Genomic DNA, 21,265 nt, shown 5'->3' with positions numbered 1-21,265 from the left:
CTAGAGGATGCCCGCGACTTCGTCCGCGTGGATTTAGGTTTTTAAAGATCCCGTGGGAACTATTTGATTTTCCGGGATAAATAGTAGCCTATGTCTGTCCCCGGGATATAAGCCAACCCTGTACCAAATTTCGTCAAAATCGGTTAAACTGTTGGGCCGTGAAAAGGTAGCAGACAGACAAATAGACAGACAGACACACTTTCGCATTTATAATATTAGTATGGATATGGATAGTATGGATTATTTCCTAGCAGATGAGAGAAAAGTCCTATACAAGTCTGTGCGGAAATAGCAATTATATACCTCTATGTTCTGTAAAATCTGTAATAGCTGTTTGATACTTAGATTAAGGACTATATCATGCAGTTTGGTACTCTTATATTATACTATACTTTACCCTATACTATATCATTCAGTTTGGTACCCTTCATTGTTTGATCATCAAGGTTTGATAGTAAAATTTAATCTCTCACCATCTCTTTCCAGGACCTAGAGACAGAGCGGGAGAGATGCAGCAAGCAAGAGAAAGAGCTACAAGACTTAAGGAATCAGTTGGAGAGGCACAACAGGGTATCAAAGTTGCTAATGGAGGAGATGAGTGCTTTAAAGAATCACGCGGACAAGGATAGACAGATGGCGGAAACGTAAGTGTAAAGAGTATAGATAGAATTTTGACATATCTTCATCTAAAACTTCGTCCACTTGTATTTAGTTTTTTTTAATCCCTTGGAAACTCTTTGATAAAAGTAGCCCTTGTATGTTTCTAGGATGCAAGCTATCTCAATGCCCCATTTTATTCCAAACTAGCGACCCGCCCCGGCTTCGCACGGGTGGACATTAATTTTTTCTATTTTCCGGGTTAAAATATAGCCTATACGGATTCGGAAGAATCCCTCTAAGTAATGGTAAAAGAAATTTTGAAATCGGTCCAGTAGTTTTTGAGCCTATTCAATACAAACATACAAAAAGGTTTCCTCTTTATAATATTAGTATAGATTATTCTATTAAATCTCCATGTTTTATGCCATTTTAGTTACAAATCCGAAGCCCGAGATGCGAAAAAGCGTGTAAAGGTGCTCGCACATCAGAGCGCCTTGTTGATGGGGGAGCTGGAAGTGGACGAGCGCTTGGGGCTCCTTCTGGGAGAAGTGGACAACCTGAGAGATGCGTTAGAGCACCAGCTCATCCGGCATAAGGAGCAGATCGAAGAATTGCAGGTAAGAGTTTATATGGATACCTTTCAAGGGCGGGGGAGTGTTTGGATTTCTTAGAGAAAAACGGGTCAAGTGAGAGGTAGACTCGCGCACCGAGGGTTCCGTACTCGGTTATTTTTTCCGGCATTTCGCATGATATATCAAAAACTATTATGCATAAAAATAAATAAAAATCTGTTTTAAAATGCACAGGTAAGTCCGTTTCATATGAATTGCTATAGTTATAATTGAAACACATTTTAATTTTTTTATGATGTAGCCACAAATTCATAGTTTTTGGATTTTTTCCTTTACTTGTGCTATAAGACCCATACCTGCCAAATTTCGTGATTCTTGGTCCACTGGAAGTACCCTGTAGGTTTTGTTGATAGACACGACAGAGCGACAGACGGACCGACGGACAGACAGACAGACAACAAAGTGATCCTATAAGGGTTCCGTTTGTCCTTTTGAGGTACGAAACCCTAACAATTGCTAGAAGTTGCAGGTTGAAGATCGCTATAACTACACCGTTTCGCTCGCTCCCCATTCACAAGAGAATCATTTTTGTTACAGCTCAAACTAGCAGAGAAGCACGAAGAAACGGATATTCTCTTATGGGAGGAGAAGATAAAACTCGCGGAAGAAGACGCGCAGAAAGCTCTAGAACGAGCAGAGAAAGCGGAGAAGAAGCTCGCAGAAATAGAGAGAAATAGACCGCCGAAAAAATCCAACCTAATGTCCAGGATTAGCTACTTTGAAAGTGGAGGGAATGAGAAGAAAGAGACTGTTAAAGAAGATTTGGTTAAGGAGGTTATTAGAGAAGAGAAGATAGGTAAGAAAACTTCTTTTTACTAAGTTGCGTGGAAGCAACCGGCTATTTTTTTTTTTTTTTTTTATTCACATACAAGTTAGCCCTTGACTGCAATCTCACCTGGTGTTAAGTGATGATGCAGTCTAAGATGGAAGCGGGCTAACCTGGAAGGGTTATGACAGTTTTCCTTTAAACCCATACCATTTTGGTTTCTACGCGGCATCGTACCGGAACGCTAAATCGCTTGGCGACCCGGCTTTGCCGATAGGGTGATAACTAGCCACGGTCGAAGTCTCCCACCAGACCAGACCAGAGACTTGGAAATTATAAAATTCCAAACTCCTGCTGGGAATCGAACCCGGGACTTCCCACTAATAAGACCACAGTGCTTACCAGTACGCCAGGGAGGTAAATCAAGATTCTTTCAATTGAAGGTCTTCAAGGGTGATTTTGTTAACAACAAACCTATAAAGTCTTATGAAAAAAAATATTTCAGCAGAACCGAAACCACAACCACCAGAAATACAAACACCACCAGAAAACCCTCCCACCACACAATCACCACCAAAACCTCCTACACCGCCTCCCGTTCCTCCCGCGTCTCCCACGAGCTCCCCCGCACCGCCACCTCCTCCCATGTTACCCCCACCACCGCCTCCCCCTCCCCCGCCCCCTGCACCGATGGTGTTCAAGCCACCAGGAACAGTGGAGGACATGGCTGATATGCTAGCCAATAAGGGAGCTGCATTGAAGAAAACTAAACAAAATGGCGGTAAGTGATATCTTAAGGTGCACTTCTCCATATAAACTATGACTATTATTTGTTGTTCTAGATCTATCTCTCCATTATCTATGCTATAAAACAATAAATGTACCTGTTATAGTTATCTTAATTTGAAAATTGAAAATACTAATTATTTGTTCATGAACACATTTTAATTTTTTTTGTGATGTAACCACAAATGCACGGTTTTCGGATTTTTTTTCCTTACTTGTGCTTTAAGACCTACCTACATACCTGCCGAATTTCATGATTTTAGTTCAACGGGAAGTAAGTACCCCATAGGTTTGCTTGACAGACATGAAGGAGGGACAGAAAATAAAGTGATCCTATAAGGGTTCCGTTTTTCCGTTTGAGTTACGGAACCCTCAAAATTAACGTAATGCCAAACTGAACGTTGTTCACACGTCACGCGTCTCCCTCTTGAGTAAGTATTTATTTTATTTATTCCAGGTGGTGCCATAGACGCAATAGTAGACCAAATCAAAGGTGGAAAATTCCAGCTCAAATCCAGAGAACAGAACTTCATGGAGAAGAAACCAAAAGACGAACAACCGGAGGCTGTGAAAGAAATGTTACAAATCCTTGGTACCTTGAGAAAGAGAAGAGTTAATAGACCTATTCCGACTGAACAAGAATCTTGAAGACCTACTTACAGCTATTGTGAAGAAATTGCAGTCAAGTTACGAATTTTGGACTTCCAAGATTTATAAATCTTTAAGACTTACAACTATTGTGAAGAAATTCCAACCATGTTTTACGGATTCTGGTCGAAATTCCAACTATTATAGATATAGATATTATAGATATAGATAACTATTATAGAATATAGATTTAGAACGAAATTCCAGCTATGGGAGAAATCTTGAAGACTTACTAACAACTAATGTGAACATATTCCAGCCATGTTACAGATTTAGGATGAAGTTCCAACTATTTTATAGATTTAGCATGAACTTCCAGCTATTCTATTCTGGATTTTTTTGATTTTAAGAATAAATATGAAAGAAATATTAAGTTCTTGGTACTCTAAGAAATGGAAGGGTTATAGATTGATTCCGACAGAACAAGAATCCTGAAGACATATTAAAGACTACTGTGAAAAATTCCAGCCATGCTACGGATTTTAGACAAAATTCAACTGTTGTATAGATTTAAAACGAAATTCCACCTATTGCATTTTGGGATGAAATTCCATTTAGGGATAAATATGAAAGAACTGTTAAATCCTCGGAATTTCAAGAAAGAGAATGATTTATTCCAAACAAACAAGAATCTTAAAGACCTTAACGACTATTCTGGAAAAAATCCAGTTACAATCTCTGGACAAAATTCCAACTATTTTATAGAATCAGAATGAAAATACCAGCTATTCCATAAAGGGGCAAATTCCATTTACGAATCAAAATAAGAAAGAAATACTACAAGTTCTCGAAAAGATAAGGGTTATTTGACCTATCGGAACGAAATTCCAGAGATAATCCAAATTGTAATTTTCAAGTTGGAACTGACAAGGAATACAACTATCTATAGAATTAATTATATTATTATAAAAAATTGGTGTTGCCATTAATAATATAGTAATTATTAAGTATTCAAATGATATACTTAATATGAATTATACCTACTGTTTAAAAATACAATAATATTGATAGCTATAGACTGTATTTTTTGATTATTATATTGTGATATTTTTGACATTTTATTGAAAGTTAGTGTTAATAAATAAAATATTTAGGAAGTAATTAATAAATAATTGTTTGATTCACGTATTTTAGGTAGGTAGTGCACATTATGATTGGACCGTTTGTAAAAAATCGGGGGGGGGGGGGGAATATTCTAGACTATTTTTAATAAGCCAGTAAAAATGGTAAAAGTATTTTTGGAAGCTGTTTTTACTTAAATCATTGTGAATGTGAATAACCAATATAAAACGCACTTTTAAGCGTTTAGAACCAATGGTAAATTATTCATAACCAGCAAAAAAGCCTCATACAGAAGGTGCCATACATTATATCCTCATATAATAGGATTAAGGACAGTGCACATTATGGTAAAATAAATATAATGTTAAATATTGTATGTTTGCATATCAGTTTTTGAATGGCAAAATAAGTAAAAAAAATTGCGTTTTTTAGGAGCGATCTGATGTGCACTAACCTTTATTATGGAAATAGTGCCTTATTATAGTAAGTTGTACCTAACTTAAAAACCTACCCTTAATCATTTAAGGTATGAAGATTTGAATACTCTATAAATGTTAGATTGAAATGTGTATTTACAAAATTAAAGTCAAATATTACTTATTGAAGGGAGCCTTAAAGTATTAAATATTAACTTTAAATGCAATGTTAAACGGCTTAGAAGATTTTGGCCTATTTAGTATGCTGCTATTTTTGAAAAACACCCCCCATTCTTTCAGCTATTGATTAATGCAGGTTTTATGCTTGGCCGCTATTTTGAAAAAAAATTGAAAATGGCGGACGTCTAGGCCAGGCTTCATAAGTACCTACCTACTAAAAAATTCAAACCCCTTTTTGATTTTGTTTTGTAACAAAGCCTAAAGTAAAAGATAAAGCGAAGATAAAGATAGATAAAACAATCCAAGTTTTAAGAAAAATGTGACAATAATAATTGGATTGCGTTTATATCCTGAAAATTAATTCAGGTAATATTAATATTATACTACGTTTTACACTGTTATTTGTAATTTTACATTAGTCTGTAAGTGACGTCTCACCCTTGGCCGGTTGTCGAGTTACCGTTTGGTGCCATTGACTTATTCCATGGTATAAGCATTTTTCTAGTATTATTTAAGTAAGTAAGATTTAAGGTTATATTTATATATGAATAGGTATTGAGAAATATACTTTATGAAATATACAAAATACTTACTGTTTCATTTTTTACCAACGACTTAAGGGGTCTCTACACTATTTGCTCCATTTTTTTAAATATTCTTATACAAGTTAGCCCTTAACTGGAATTTCATCTAGTGGTAAATGATGATGCAGTTTAACATGGAAGGATTTACCGGAACGCTAAATCGCTTTGCGGCACGGCTTTGCCAGTAGGGTGGTAACTAGGCACGGCCGATGTCTCCCACCGGACCAGATCAAAGATTTAGAAATTATAAAATTCCAAACTGCCGGGAATCGAACTCGAGACCTCCCACTAATAAGACCCAGCTTTCTTATTAGTGAGAGGTCACCTAGAAGCGCCAAGAAGGTTGTCAATAACTACAACATGGAAAAGCAGCTGTGATGATGATGGCTACTCTGAGAATGGTGCAGACATCAGTCAACCATTTTCATTCGAGATCAGGTGAGATTGCAGTCAAGGGCTAACTCGTATCTGAATAAAAAAAATTACAAACACCTAAGATAAGGTATGTATAGGATTACAAAATATCGAAAACTTTAAATAAGGTTATTTTATTAATAGCAATAAAAAAGGCATCACTATTGTAACATCAAGTAATATGCTGCTTCCTCTTGAGAGCTCCTTTATTTTGATTCTAAAATCATCTTCGAAATCTCTGCAAAAAAGGATTTTTTGATAAAACAATCTATTTTAAAGCACAAACACTTCCAGACTCGCCTGCTAGTTTACCTGCTATTTTTTATAAAAAAAAGTTGATATAGGTTAGGTAGGCTCTCTCTGTTAGGTAATCCCATATAAATGACAGGGACGAAAATCTCAGTTAACCGTTTTGAGACACCATCCAATCACAAGCATGTTTTTTAAAAAATATTCGAAACTCTATTCGAAAATGTTTTCGAAATTCAATTCGAAAATACACTCGAAATTCAATGCGAAAATCTTCTCTATCATTTGTATGGGATTACGTAACAGAGAGAGTCCTATATATAGTACGCGACAGGGCGAGATGGCAATCGGCATATAAGGCGGGGGACGCCCCGTACACCCGCACGTTACTCGCGCTATTTCGCACCACGTTAGCGCAAAGGCTGTACAGGTATGCGGGGCGTTCCCACCCCGATTGCCATCTCGAACTGTCGCGTACTATACTTACTAACTTTTTTCCGTGGATAGAGTAGAGTGAGTAGTCTTTTATTGCGGACAATAAAACCAACAACGAAATGGGGAACACTGCGAATTGCGAACGCAAAAGACATCCACACTATTGTTTCCCAGCGTTCGCGGTCTTACCTGACGCGAATGTAGAGCGAGCATTATACCAATTAATATCAAAAGGCGCAGGGTTGTGGAATCGCCAAGTTCGTCAAAATAAAAATTTACTTTAGACTTAAGTATTCAGTCAATGCAAAACATAACATGTCATTGGACACGTTAAGCGCCTGTGTAAAGCGCACCAAAGTGTTTTTTTCGTTTTGTAACAACACATTATTCAAATACTAATTGCTTAATCAGAATAAATAAACTTATTTTCTCATTTTAAAGCACAAAAAATATAACGACTCTTTAAAAATCTTGCATCATTTTCGCATGAAATATTCTTTCTGTTTTATTGTGGAGCCAATGTTGTATTAATTTATTTATGTCTTATTATTTATTTGTTTTATGAGAGGAAAAAAACAACATAATTTCAAAATAAATATTTATTGCGACTAACAGTTGCGTCAAAATACTGGGCAAACTTACAAAAAAAATATAAAACAACAACAACATTCATTAAAATAATAGTCAATTATTGATATTTTTGTATAAACATTAAAAAAGGTGGACGGCATTAATTATTGTTTCCTAGTAAGTACTTTCTAAGGAAATCTAAAATTTTGTCACTTGTGCACCCACAAAATATACTAGTTATTTAAACTTACTTAATATTAAGTATTACGTTTTTTTCTATACAATAAGTTTACGCATATAGATTTTTCAAATTCGAGCTAGATATATTATGGATAGCGTACAGAGAAGACATAAACAATGGCTTTTTTCTCCAAGAGGCCCACGATGGCTGTTCCAGGTGGTGCGAACTAAACAAAAAACATGTAAAATAAATATCGCAAAAACAAAAATATTTACATGATTTAGGCGGGCAGTAAACCTGTTGCATCAGGATTAAAAAGTTGAAACCAGAATTTTATTGGGACCAGTTCGCAAACTTCCTCTGTAGATTAAAAAAAATTGCAAATTGGTCCAGAAATCTAAGAGGAATTGACATGAAATTTAAAAAAACGGGCCGAATTGAAAACAACCTTCTTTTTCGGAGTCAGTTAAAAATATCAAAAAAATACAGTTTTGCAAAGCGAGTATATTATGAATACAAAGTATATATGTAAGGTTCGAAAACATTAAAAATAATCTAATTATATCTACAAAGCATGATTCTACCACCTTAGAGATAAAAGCCGTGTATTTTATAATTATTGGTGCTATATTACAATCAAAAATAACATTACAATTTGTACAATTCTACAGATCTAAGGCACTGATTAAGTACTAACTACGGTAACTAATAAATTCAGTTAGTACTTACCTATTTAGTTCCATACTTCATTATCTATTGAAAAAAATATATACTAAAAATATCTATTTAAGTACTTACAAGATAAAGTTATACTATTTTGACTTCAAGGCAAAAACTAAAAAATATACATAAATTAATCAAAATACAACAGATACATTTTTTAAGCAATAAACAATAATTTCTTATCAAATAAAAAAATTCTAAAAATGTGTTTAGTTTACAAATTACGCATCTACAAATAACTACACTAAATTAAATTCTCACTTGTAAACAACCTAAGAAATGATTATGATATTATTTTAACAAGTAGGTACGTTGTATAGGGTGCATGCTAGTGCTGAAACCTTGGTCTGAACTATTATGCCTACGTGATTATTATTTTTACAGTGTTTATTTATATCCAACAAATAACCATACTTTTACAATAAATATACCTACATAAATAGTTATTCGTACTAATAATAATTTTAGAATTGCAATAAATAAAATTGGCCATCAGGGATGGATGTTAGTTTGCCTTTTCTGCGACTTATAAGGGTGGTAGCTCGCTTTTCTGCGACTTATAAGCATAGACCTATGCTTATAAGGGTGGTAGCTTGTAAGGTGGTAGCTCTATAATAACCAAAATATTTATTGCATATCTAAAACCCCTTTCCAACTACAGTCACTAACTTATCTTACACGGAGAATTCCCTGAGTTTGTCTACAACTAGCTTCTGATTCTTGTTGACCCAGTCGATGTTGACGCGGGCATTCTCTATTCCTTGAGATACAGCTATCTTGGAGCCAGATAGGTATTTCGTGTTCTTCTCTTGCCATGCCAAAAACTGTGAAAAATAGTTTTTAAAATTAAATAAAGGAAATAAGTTTTTTGTTTTTTTTTATGTCTTAGTAAAATAAGTTGTCCTTTAAAAAATCACAGCAATAGCCTAGATCAAGAAGATTAGTTTTGTTTAAATGCTAGGCCTGTTTATTAAAAATAAATTCACATAGTAAAAAAAATATTTTGAATAGTGAGCAAACGAGTAGATAAGTAGTTAATCTCATATTAAGTAAAAGAGCTATTTAAAAAGTTCAGCAATTTGAATCTATCATAAATAATATGTCAGTTTAAAATAAAAGTTGGTTACCTCATCTAGTTCTTTCTGTGTAGTGAATTGTTTGAGCAATGTTTTGATTATGCCACCAATGCGTCTGTCTTGACCCTTGAAACTGTACATGAAACAAAAAAAATTGGTTGTCTGTAAAGTCGGTTTACTGACGATAGTTGAACGTGACAACAAAGGCCGATTGTGCTTCTTTGTCGCTCGTTCCGCGCTCTCGCTTGCACTTCAAGCCTTACATGGAACGCCTCAGAGCGAGGTAACGCCGCATGAGTCATGTTTTTTCGTGCGTGCAGCCGGCTCTATCGGGCGCATGGCAGTGAGTAGATCAAGTTCAAAGTTGAAAGCACGAATCTATCATAATCAGGGCGTATGGGAGTGCACAAGTCAAGTTCACAGTTGTAAGTACGAACCTATTAATAATAATATAAAACAGGAGTTTCAGTTTAGTAATATTGAATAGGACATACAGCGTGAAATTTTAGTGGTTATTTTCCACGGCAGAACAATTTGCCCTCAGTATTACTAACATAGAGTTTAATTTACTAAAGTACTATTCGAATCACACGCGCTGATGACAAAGTGGAAATGTTTAGAGCAAAATAATCTCTGAGCCTTGTATAACCGTGAAGCCATCAAGAGGTACTTCAATAGTATAAAATAGTCGTTAATTTAAAAAACTTACGCGTCATAAATTTCTTCAATCCTATTGTAAATGAAGTCTTTAGCGATGTAGTAACCGATGGTAGACCGCGTGACAGCCGCGATGACGCTTGCGGAGTCTTGACGACGGATCTCTGAACCCTCGGTCACTGACCAGTCGAGGTATCTAGAGTAGAAACAAATACTCGTTATTTATTTATTCTCACACAAGTTAACCCTTAACTGCGATCTCACCTAGTGGTAAGTAATGATGCAGGTTAAGATGGAAGCGGGTTAAATCACGGGCACCATCTAATTAAATCTAAGTATGAAAAATCCATATTTTTTTCTAAAATTTATTGAGATGAGTGAGATTATTTGTGTCAAAAACATTACAAAGACTCACTGTGACAGAATCCACACATCTCTAGAGCAGGCGAGTGCGAAGAGCAAGTGATCTCTTGCTGCGGCTACGTTGGAGTTGCGGCGTCTAGCGAGGGCGAAGCGCCACTCGCGCACGGAGCCCCGGCGCAGGGCTACGCAATACACTGTGCGACGGAGGTCTACTGGGATCCTGAGGATAAGTCAACAAATTACTTCTATACAACGACAGATCATACAAAAGTAAAGAAGTGACTTGAAAGATTGCCTCAGACCTTTTTCGGACGGAAGTAACGTTCACAGATTATTTTCGCTGAAAATGGCCACCAAACAGAGCGACTGTTTTGAACTCGCCATCTTTTATTAAGGTTAGTAAGGATATCAAGTAGTTAGAGCCAAAAATTGAAAGCTTTACTTTTTATGATATTTTGATTTAAAAAATATTTTAAAAATTGGCTATCAGACGACGTGGATTATTTTTTTATTTTGCTTATTTTACAAAAACTCATTTCAAGAGTTTTGTGTACTACGTGTACCTATATTTTATGAAAAAAAAAAATATGTTTTAAATACTAACGGGTTGTTTTCGTCCGGATTCTCAGTTTCCATCCATCGCTTGTACATTTCCATAGCGTTCTCTTCACAATCAGCCACCTTCATGCTGCAAGCCCATGCACTTGTTGTGGTCTAAACAAGGCAAAGATAATTTTAATATTAAGATCAAATTACAGGTAAACTTGACTGCGTCGTGCCGTGCGCTTTTATTTTACATATGTATTTAGATATCTAAGATTTCTGCTTTAATTCAGTTCAAAATAAGAAACAGCAAGAAACTTAATGGTTGCTCTTTTATTTTATTTTTAACCGACTTCAAAAAAGGAGGAGGTTCTCAATTCGTCGGAATCTTTTTATTTTAATCATTAGAATATTTAGACAAGATTTTGTAACACAACTAACAAATTAGGAGTTCCACACATTGCTGGAATCATTTATATTATAATCTTCGACAGTCCATTGTATGATAAGCATACATTTAATCATTTTTTTTGAGAAAAAAGAATGTCATTTACCTGCATTTTAACGCTATCCAAATCTTCTCCATTAATGATTCTCTTCTGAGACAGTCCCCCGGCACGTTCGTAAGCCTTTGTGATGAGTCTTCTCATGAATTTCTGATAGGCGCCATAGTCAGCGCTCCTTTTAATGACGTTTTCAATCTTACTTAGAGCACTCAGCCCTGTGAAGAGGGGTAGGTATTCAGTTTCGCGTTGTAGATAACTAGCTAACCTGTGGAAGAAATAATATATTTGAAATGTAACTTTATATGCATAATCATTACGGTTTTCTGGTTGGATGGGGCTTGGGAGCCTTCAACTTTGGCTAGTTACCACCCTATCCGTGGAAAGAAGTTCATCATCCCAAGTGACCGGTGTAAAAAAAACTATTTTTTTTTTAATATCCTTTCTCTACCTATATAGTTCTTTTTTTTCGTTTTTGTACCTACGCGTGCTCCCGATTATTTCATTTGGACATAAGTTGTTTAATGGGTGTAGGTAAATGTTTCATTGGGGACAGTTATGGTTTGTGTGCTATTCAATTATTGTACTGTGTGTTTTCATAAAAAATATACCATGGCAAATATGTTTGTTCATTTTTTAACTATTATTTTTGCTAGCTACAAACTTACTTCAAAGTAGTTCCATAATCCAGTCGGTTGTTCCACGCGAGTGCAAAGGCATCGGACAGCAACTGTACTCGACCCTCCACTGGTGTGTTGGTGAACTTGTCACTTGTCAGCGTCGACACAAGTAGCTTCCAGTTTTGTTCGTCGTAGTTCACTCTGTAGGGAGCTGTTAAAACAAGTGTAAATTAAAAATTTATAACACCCCCGACAAGTGAAGGTTACAGTAACTAGCTAGAAAAGAGCTGATAACTTTCAAACGGCTGAACCGATTTTCTTGGGTTATATATAAGAACACTCTCGATCATTACCTTTCAAACAAAAAACTAAATTAAAATCGGTTCATTAGTTTAAGAGCTACGATGCCATAGATAGATAAGAGATACACAGATATACACTGTATAACACCCCTCTTTTCGGGTCGGGGGTTAAAAAGTTTAGCGTGAGTAAAATGCTTTTCACATATGAACTTGGCAATGCACTGCCGTGTGCCTTGCGTTAGCATTACTTTCACAGAATATGGTACAATCAGCAACAAAGCCAGGTTTGCACCCGAAAGTACAAGCGACTATGGACGGGTGCAAACCTAACTTTGTTGCGGACTGTAGTACGTGGAACATAATATTATTATTTACATTACATTGGTCTTGAGAATTTATTGTCGTCATATCCGGCCAAGCATGGCGTGCAAAATTATTTTTTTAAATAATTTTTTTGTGCCGTAAAACAGTAGTAAAAAAGTTGGAGACCCAACTTTTTCGTATAGAATGCATAATGCATATGTCACCCGGTCCATAATAACGTATCGATTGACACCTCATTCGTCAAAATTGGCTTAGTAGTTTAGACGCTACGGTCGAACACACATACTTAATATAAACAAAATACATACATAGACTACTAAAATCATAACCCTTCCTTTTGGATTTGCTGGGGAAGTGGCTGGATGAGAAAGACTGAGGACTGGGTGTGGTGGTGCTCTTTAGGGAAGGTCTATGTCCAACAGTGGACGCCCACAGGCTGGTGATGATGATGATGGATAAAAAAGGGGTAACTCACCAATCATATCGTAGTTGAACAGAACCCATTCATTAGGGCCGGAGCCATGTTCGAACTTATGCTGTTGCGTCACACCTTCATTATCGGCCAACCACTGGACCTGCTGCTTCGGCTCTCCTACCTCCTTCTCACAGAGCACGCTGAGGGGCACCCACCAGGACGAGGTAGAGCGGGTAGTGCCCAGAGAGAGGTAGCGTTTCTGAAGGTACAAGTGTAAATTAAAAACTTATTACACCCCCGACAAGTGAAGGTTACAGTAACTAGAAAAGAGCTGATAACTTTCAAACGGCTGAACCGATTTTCTTGGATTATAGCTAAGAACACTCACGATCAAGCCACCTTTCAAAGAACACTCTCGATCAAGCCACCTTTCAAAAAAAAACTAAATTAAAATCGGTTCATTAGTGTAAGAGCTACGATGCCACAGACAGATACACAGGTACACACGTCAAACTTATAACCCCTTACTTTTTCCCCTTATTCCCCTCTTTTTGGGTCGGGGGTTAAAAAAAATTGTAGGAAATTCTGTACCTAGCTGTTCTGCTGTCAAAGGACGTTTTCTTTCTTACCTGTGTAATAGTAACGCTCTTGTCAGAGTAGTCCCTAGTGACGGTGAGTAGAGGGTACCCAGTCTGTTTGGTCCACGTGTCCATCACCTCTTTGACGGTGACGTTTCTGCTCAGACCTCCATGCTGTTTGTTGACCTCAGTCAACTCAGCCCAAAGGTCGTCTTGCTCGGCATTTGAGTAAGAGTATTTGGTGAGATAGCTGGAAAGAAAACCAGGTAAGATTAGGCAAGCAAGAAGTCACAACTCACAGGTTTATGTAATGGGAGTAGGTTAGATTATAAGTTTTGTTGCATTATGAAGACTGTGGCATTTTGTCACGTCCCTTTAGGACCATTCTATCGAGACACAGAATATACCTAAATATATCTATCAATACTAGAAGGCTACAGCATCAATCAATAGCTCAACAATTAAGGAGCGGACTGAAATCCGAAAGGTCGGCGGCTCAAATCCCACCCGTTGCACTATTGTCGTACCCACTCCTAGCACGAGCTAATAACGCTTAGATGAGAGTAAAAACGACGTGACAAAAATTCTCTCAAATAAGTAAAAAACCGGCCAAGTGGAGTCAGACTCGCGCGTCGAGGGTTCCGTACTCAGGAATTTTTCCGACATTTTGCACGATAAATCAAAAACTATTATGTTTAAAAATAAATAAAAATCTGCTTTAGAATGTACAAGTAAAGTCCTTTTAAGACCCCACTTGGTATAGTTATCTTACTTTGAAAATTTAAACACATTTTAATTTTTTTTAAATGATGTAACCACAAATTCGTGGTTTTCAGATTTATTCCTGTACTTGTGCTATAAGACCTACCTACCTACCAAATTTCATGATTCTTGGTCAACGGGAAGTACCCTATAGGTTTCTTGACAGACACACAGACAGACAATCAACAAAGTGATCCTATAAGGGTTCCGTATTTCCTATTGAGGTACGGAACCCTAAAAATTACTAAAATTCAAAGATAGTCTCACTTGTGCAGAGCTTTCCTGAAGACATCCTCCCCGAGGAACATGAGCATCATCCTGATGACGGTGGCGCCCTTGCGGTACGAGATCGTGTCGAAGATCTCCGAGATGCGCTTGGGGTCATCCAGTGGTACTGACACCTGACGAAGTGATACTAAACTCAAGGTCTTATCCGACAGTGAAAGCAAATACCTGACACCCGTTGTACCGGGTATTTGTGGTCACATCTTTTTCCAACGAACGTGAAACTGTGGAACCCACTCCCTTTGGCTTAGTTCCCACTAGGTTTTAACATGGGGTTATTGTATTCTAAGGGCAGATCATCAAATTCCAGCAAAGCATTGGCGGTTCCTCTGGTGCTGCAAATGTTCATGGGCGGCGGTAATCACTTAACATCAGGTGACAGGACAGGCGTACTTGTTTGCTCGCTGATTTTGATGTTTCGTACAGAGTTAGCTTACATCCCCGGGAAGGACATAGGCTACTTTTATCCCGGTAAATCAAATATTTCCTATGGGATACTTAAAGGGCCATCCGTTTAACCTATTTATATGGATACAGAGGTAGCTTGAATCCCGGAAATCGACATAGGCAACTTTTTATCCTAATAATTACACCTTGTATAACGATGATGATGATGGCTGGAGCTTAAGAAGTTCTCATACTCACAGGATGCGAGGACTCCAAAGCGTCCAAAGACAGTATAGAGAGTGTGTTCTCGATGGCATAGTTGAGTCTGGCGCGCCAGCTCGGCTCCACGGCGTCGACGCCCACGGACGCCACGAAGGTCGCGAAACCCTCGTTCAGCCACAGGTCCGACCACCATTTCATGGTCACCAGGTTGCCGAACCACTGGTGGGCCAGCTCGTGGGCTACCACCTGAAAGTTAAACAAACATATTTTTTTCATTGAAAGAAAAACCTATAATAATTCTTAAATTGTGCCACACATGTTGTAATTATTAAGAGTTGGTTATCCCACTTGAACATTAAAGCCAACATGCCTCAAGCAGAAGAAACGCCCGAATGAACTGTGTCATATTGTAGGACACAATTCGAAAAAAGGTTCTGTTGAAAGGCTTGCTCTTGATGATAACCGTGCTAAATAAAAAGCAATGATAAGGTCTACGAGTAGATCGAAGCGCGCTTGCCTAGAAAATGCCTATAATATACTCTTCCATTGAAGATATTTAGCTTGTATGTAGCATCAGAATTATTAAGGTGTGTACTTAGCGGTTCGTAATTAAACAAGTGTAATTAAAAATTTATAACACTTCCGACAAGTGAAGGTTACAGTAATAACTTGAAAAAAGCTGATAACTTTCAAACGGCTGGACCGATTTTCTTGGATTATAGCTAAGCACACTCTCAATCATGCCACCTTTCAAACGAAAAAAACTAAATTAAAATCAGTTCATTAGTTTAGGAGCTACGATGCCACAGACAGGTACACAGATACACACGTGAAACTTATAACACCCCTCTTTTTGGGCCCCCGACCCAAAGGACTTAAAAAGGAACACATCACAAAAGCAAGAAAACCTCTTATCTTTATCTTGTGTTATCCTCACCTCAGCAATCCTCTCCTTGTTCAAGAAGGAAGACTCTTTGTTGTCGTACAGCAAGGCAGTTTCCCTGTAGGTGATGAGCCCCCAGTTCTCCATGGCGCCGGCCGCGAAGTCCGGGATGGCTATCATGTCCTGCTTGGGCAGTGGGAAGGACACGTTGAACCATTTCTCGAAATAGGAGAGAACTTTTGGGCCGACCTGCGCTGCGTAGGCTGTCTGAAAGAAAGATATTTTATTCAATTTTGGGGCATTTCTCAATTGGTTAAGGTTTGGTTAATTGATAATTTAATTGTGTGAGTCGTCAACAATACTTTGCATTTGTGGAACTCACTTTGCAAGTTAATTTGCAGTTGCGCAAGTTACTTTACAAATTGTGCTAGTCATAGTAGAGTCTACAATACCTCTTTAAGGATGCTCTAGTGTCGGAGTTAAACGTACATTTAAGTGATTAAGTGTGTTTTAGAAGATTTGTGTGGTGTTGTGTGGTAGTGGTGTATATTGCTGGCTTGGAAGCTTGCTTTTCCTGCATGTTTAGTAGTGAGAGGGCGGGCGGTGAATGCAATTAAATACGACGTAGTGCCTCCTATTTGGCAGGTCGGGGTTTGATGCACACACCTCTAACTTTTTGGAGTTTTAAGCAATTACTTAAATATCACTTGCTTTAACGGTCAAGGAAAACATCGTGAGGAAACCTGCATACCTGAGAGTACCATACCATAATGATCTCAAAGGTGAGTGATGTTTGCCAATCTGCACTTGGCCTTGGTAGGCTGTGACCAAAACCCTTCTCATTCTGAGAGGAGATCCGTTCTCAGTAGTGAGCCGGGGATATGACTTGGAGTTGAGATTATGATAATAATATTGATTAATCATTGATAAATCGAAAATTAATCCCAAGAGCTTTAGGGGCGCGTTTGGAACCCTCGTAGCTTTAGTTTTAAGTACCTAACGTAATTATCACCACTATATCGTACAAAAACAATTCCGACCACCAAAAGGAGTAAGTACAATTGTAGGTACCTATATGATTTTGAATTTGACTTTGACTTTGGGCTCTGTAGTGAGCCGACGATGGGTAAACCATGATGAACCTGGTTGTTCCTTGTTGATAAGAAAATCTGGTTAACGCATACCTGATTGACAGCATCACTCCGGGCCCAGATCTTGAACTTGGTGTGAGAGAGTTCCTGGGGACTCTCCACGTAAGAGAACTTCGACACGACATACGCCACCAGGTATGTTGACATTGGCACCGACTGTTTGAATTGGTCCCAGACAAAGGCAGATTTTTCTTTTCTAGAAATTATAATTAACTAAATTATACCCAAGACTTCGGACTACATAATTTACAAAACCCTATTTCACCCCTTTAAAGGTTGAATTTTCAAAAACTCTTTCTTAGCTGAGTTTGTTGTGGGCTCTTCTCAGATCTGGGTGCGTTTAGAACCCTCATAACTTTAGATTATCATCCTGCAAATCTAACAATTCTATCAAAAGGTGTACAATTTATACTACCTACCTACTTTGAATAAATGATTTTGATGTCTAGGTAATAATAGCTATCTGCATGCCAAATTTCAGCCGAATCTGTCCAATAGTTTGCGCTATGCGTTGATATATCAGTCTGTCAGTCAGTCAGTCACCTTTTATATATTTAGATTCCTGAAACAACCTGAAGGAAAGAAAAACTTTGGGAGCGAAAACTTCGAAATGAGGGCAGGGGTTATCACGTAAAAGGAGTAGGAATTTCGGCCATTTATTTAGGCCAGTTAAAAAGAGACTGAACACAGATGTAGGATATTATGGAGGGTTGTTACCTTTTCATAAAATTTCAGTTCTTCAGAAAGTCTTTTACATGTACTTTTACACTAAACTGACTTTAAATGTTTTCGAAAAAACTTTGAATAACTTACTTGAACGCCTTTGCAATAGTTTCCCAAGGCCAGTGTTGTTCCAGTGAACTGAAACAGGATAAATTGGTTAAAATAAATTTCACTTCGTTTTTAATTTTTTTTAAGCGGTGAGCTTTCGATTCAGGGTGTACGTCTCTAACTTTTAGGTTATGTGCGTTTCACGCAATTGTTACTTGCTTTAGCGGTGAAGGAAAACATCGTGAGGAAACCTGCATGCCTGTGAGTTCTCCATATTGTTCACAAATTAATATTGACTGTTGTTATAACTTCGCCAGTGGTTTAACATGAGTACAAGGTCACTGTTTAGAGAAGCGGTGAACAAAATCCAGTTAGCCTTAATGATTGCCAACCTCCGACAAGATAGCACTAGATTCTAGAAGAAGAAGAAGAAGTTGTTATAACTAAACTTGGCTCTTTAGCTAAGTAGGTAGCTAGGCAGCATGTTGGATGACCTACTCTTTGTTGTGAGTGAGTTACGTTCAGTGAAAAGTTACATCAATAATAAACCCAATTTTTCTTGATTTCAGAAGTGGTACGTTCATAGAAGTCCAAATAAACCCATTTTTTTTCTGAAGTGGTACGTTAATAGAAGTCTTTAGAAATACTTAGATCCCATTGGCACCATTTTTAACCCCCGACCCAAAAAGAGGGGTGTTATAAGTTTGACGTGTGTATCTGTGTATCTGTCTGTGGCATCGTAGCGCCTAAACGAATGAACCGATTTAATTTATTTTTTTGTTTGAAAGGTGGCTTGATCGAGAGTGTTCTTAGCTATAATCCAAGAAAATCGATTCAGCCGTTTGAAAGTTATCAGCTATTTTCTAGTTACTGTAACCTTCACTTGTCGGGGGTGTTATAAATTTTTAATTTAGGTACACTTGTTAAAAGATAAAGTCTTGAAATGTTACTACTGGGCTTGAACAATAACTTTGAACTTTCGCCTTGTATAGCAGCTCGTCGAAGCAAAGAAAGGCTTTGTGCGCTGGTATGGCCTGGGACTAGGTCGTATGTACGTACTTTTCATTGGAAGAGGTAGCCAGTGGCATGTTGGATATGGCGGTGTATTCTTTATTGTGAGCTACATTCAGTGAAAAGGTCGCCTTATACAGCGGCTCGTCGAAGCACGGGAAGGCCTTGCGGGCTGATATGGCCTCGAACTGAGTCGTCACCAAGTACCTGGAAGAAATAAAAGCAATTGACATTTCATACTCTTGTTGCAAATGTAGGTTAGAAAATACCTAGTGGGAGAGTGATTCTGTGTATAACATTGTAGTTGTCAAAAGGGCTGATACGGTAACTACTTTTTTAGACCAAGCGCTCATTACCGCGACAGGGAGATTGTCAGTCAGTCAGTCAGAACAAGTATTTTTATAGGTGATAGCTAATGTCTACGAATTTGGTATTGTTTAGTTCTGTTTTCTAGTTTTCTAAAATTTTAGTTTTTTGTGTATAGCTGTTCTAAGCGACACGTCCATTATGTTATTGACTGCATATGTACACACTTTTTTTTGGAGAGTGGCTAGTTTTTTTTTTCATGGCTTTATTGTAATATTGTATTATTATTGTCATTATCTGTATTGTGTGCTTAATAAACAAAAACAAAACAAAAACAATTTCAAAACCCTATTTTACCCCCTTAGCGGATGTTTATGTCATAATAGCTATTTGCATGCCTTTCAGCCCGATCCGTCTAGTACTTTGAGCTGTACGTTGATAGATCAGTCAGTCACTCAGTAAGCTTTTTCTACATATATGTAGAATAGAATAGAATAGATTTTATTCGAATAAACTTTTACAAGTGCTTTTGAATCGTCAAATAATTTACCACTGGTTCGAAATGCCGTTCCTACCAAGAAGAACCAGCAAGAAACTCGGCGGTTGCTCTTTTCAATTGTTCAATTAACAATGATATTCCATACTATACAATAAGCAATTGCTGTCCCGCGCATTGCTGGAGCGAGTCAAATCCATGCTTTTTTATCATTTACATAATCTTCGATAAGAAGATGTATAGAAATATATAGATTACATAATACTTACTCAGTCTGCTGGTTCTTTTTATTAATAAAAGAACTGATGTAAGCGCCATCCAGCCCCTTGACCAGGTTACCAAAGAAGGGTATTGTGAGCGTATAGTTAGCATTCTTCTCCAACTCCTTCTCCAATGAGATGGTGAGGAAGTTGTAGGTATCGTTCAGTTTCACTTCAGTGACGGTGACGGGGCCGCTGTCGCTGGTGACAGTGACTTTATCTCCGGTTATTTCGAAATCTTGCGCGTGGAGAATGATTTTCGGTGTGTTTTTATTTGCTGTCAACTGTAACCAACAAGTGTAAATTAAAAATTTATAACACCCCCGACGATCCAAAGTATTTGAGTTTTCCAAAACATCATTTTCAAATAAATAATTATGTATTTAGACAACGTCCATCTTGACAGCTTGACATTTGTCTATTGACATAATATTATGAACCTAACGGTTATCTAACCTTCTTTTCTACAAGAAAACTAGAAAAGAGCTGATAACTCTTAAACGGCTGAACCAATTTTTTTAGATTATAGCTAAAAACACTCTCGATCAAGCCACATTTCAAACAAAAAAAACTAAATTAAAATCGGTTCATTCGTTTAGGCGCTACGATGCCACAGACAGATACACAGATACACAGATACACAGACACACAGATACACACGTCAAACTTATAACACCCCTCTTTTTGGGTCGGGGGTTAAAAAGAAACATTTTTATTAGAGTTATGACGACATATCCAATTTCAAAATGTTGGCTAGAGCCTACCGACAAGTGCAAAGCAAAAATTTATAACACCCCCGACAAGTGAAGGTTACAGTAACCAGAAAAGAGCTGATAACTTTCAAACGGCTGAACCGATTTTCTTGGATTATGGCTAAGAATACTCTCGATCAAGCCACCCTTCAAACAAACAAAAAAACTAAATTAAAATCGGCTCATTAGTTTAGGAGCTACGATGCCACAGACAGATACACAGATACCCAGATACACAGACACACAGATACACAGATACACACGTCAAACTTATAACACCCCTCTTTTTGGGTCGGGGGTTAAAAAGAAACATTTTTATTAGAGTTATGACGACATATCCAATTTCAAAATG

General features: G+C 37.4%; 2 protein-coding genes across 7 annotated transcripts in view; one reads left to right on the top strand and one right to left on the bottom strand.

The window, feature by feature from the left end:
* Positions 1–19,859, top strand: part of LOC123877841 (shootin-1-like) — a 28,775-nt gene extending 8,916 nt beyond the window's left edge. Inside the window, exons 5-11 of one of the 3 annotated variants that reach the window (XM_045924756.1) lie at positions 487–644; positions 1,034–1,217; positions 1,770–2,028; positions 2,504–2,779; positions 3,242–3,439; positions 4,066–4,074; positions 19,823–19,859. In XM_045924756.1, the coding sequence (XP_045780712.1) occupies positions 487–644; positions 1,034–1,217; positions 1,770–2,028; positions 2,504–2,779; positions 3,242–3,432 (1,068 nt within the window). In that variant the 3' untranslated portion in view covers positions 3,433–3,439; positions 4,066–4,074; positions 19,823–19,859. Of the gene's footprint in view, positions 1–486; positions 645–1,033; positions 1,218–1,769; positions 2,029–2,503; positions 2,780–3,241; positions 3,573–4,065; positions 4,075–19,822 lie in introns of those variants that run through there. The other 2 variants (XM_045924755.1, XM_045924757.1) reach the window with 2 other exon arrangements.
* LOC123877838 (aminopeptidase N-like) overlaps positions 6,196–21,265 on the bottom strand; it is a 31,524-nt gene continuing 16,454 nt past the window's right edge. For 3 of the 4 annotated variants that reach the window (XM_045924747.1, XM_045924748.1, XM_045924749.1), the window contains exons 3-19: positions 20,171–20,445; positions 19,148–19,306; positions 18,131–18,178; positions 17,351–17,513; positions 16,221–16,433; positions 15,320–15,529; positions 14,657–14,790; positions 13,679–13,877; positions 13,110–13,308; positions 12,057–12,219; positions 11,440–11,656; positions 10,947–11,056; positions 10,395–10,562; positions 10,032–10,175; positions 9,374–9,455; positions 8,925–9,070; positions 7,357–7,749 (exon numbers count right to left, since the gene is read on the bottom strand). In XM_045924747.1, coding sequence (XP_045780703.1) covers positions 7,632–7,749; positions 8,925–9,070; positions 9,374–9,455; positions 10,032–10,175; positions 10,395–10,562; positions 10,947–11,056; positions 11,440–11,656; positions 12,057–12,219; positions 13,110–13,308; positions 13,679–13,877; positions 14,657–14,790; positions 15,320–15,529; positions 16,221–16,433; positions 17,351–17,513; positions 18,131–18,178; positions 19,148–19,306; positions 20,171–20,445 — 2,748 coding nt within the window. In that variant the 3' untranslated portion in view covers positions 7,357–7,631. Of the gene's footprint in view, positions 6,327–7,356; positions 7,750–8,924; positions 9,071–9,373; positions 9,456–10,031; positions 10,176–10,394; positions 10,563–10,946; positions 11,057–11,439; positions 11,657–12,056; positions 12,220–13,109; positions 13,309–13,678; positions 13,878–14,656; positions 14,791–15,319; positions 15,530–16,220; positions 16,434–17,350; positions 17,514–18,130; positions 18,179–19,147; positions 19,307–20,170; positions 20,446–21,265 lie in introns of those variants that run through there. The other variant, XM_045924750.1, reaches the window with a different exon arrangement.

Source organism: Maniola jurtina, chromosome 24, assembly GCF_905333055.1.
Source record: "Maniola jurtina chromosome 24, ilManJurt1.1, whole genome shotgun sequence".
Taxonomy (NCBI): Eukaryota; Metazoa; Arthropoda; class Insecta; order Lepidoptera; family Nymphalidae; genus Maniola; species Maniola jurtina.
Note: the sequence above shows the minus strand (reverse complement) of the source record. Positions and strands in the feature narration are given on the sequence as shown.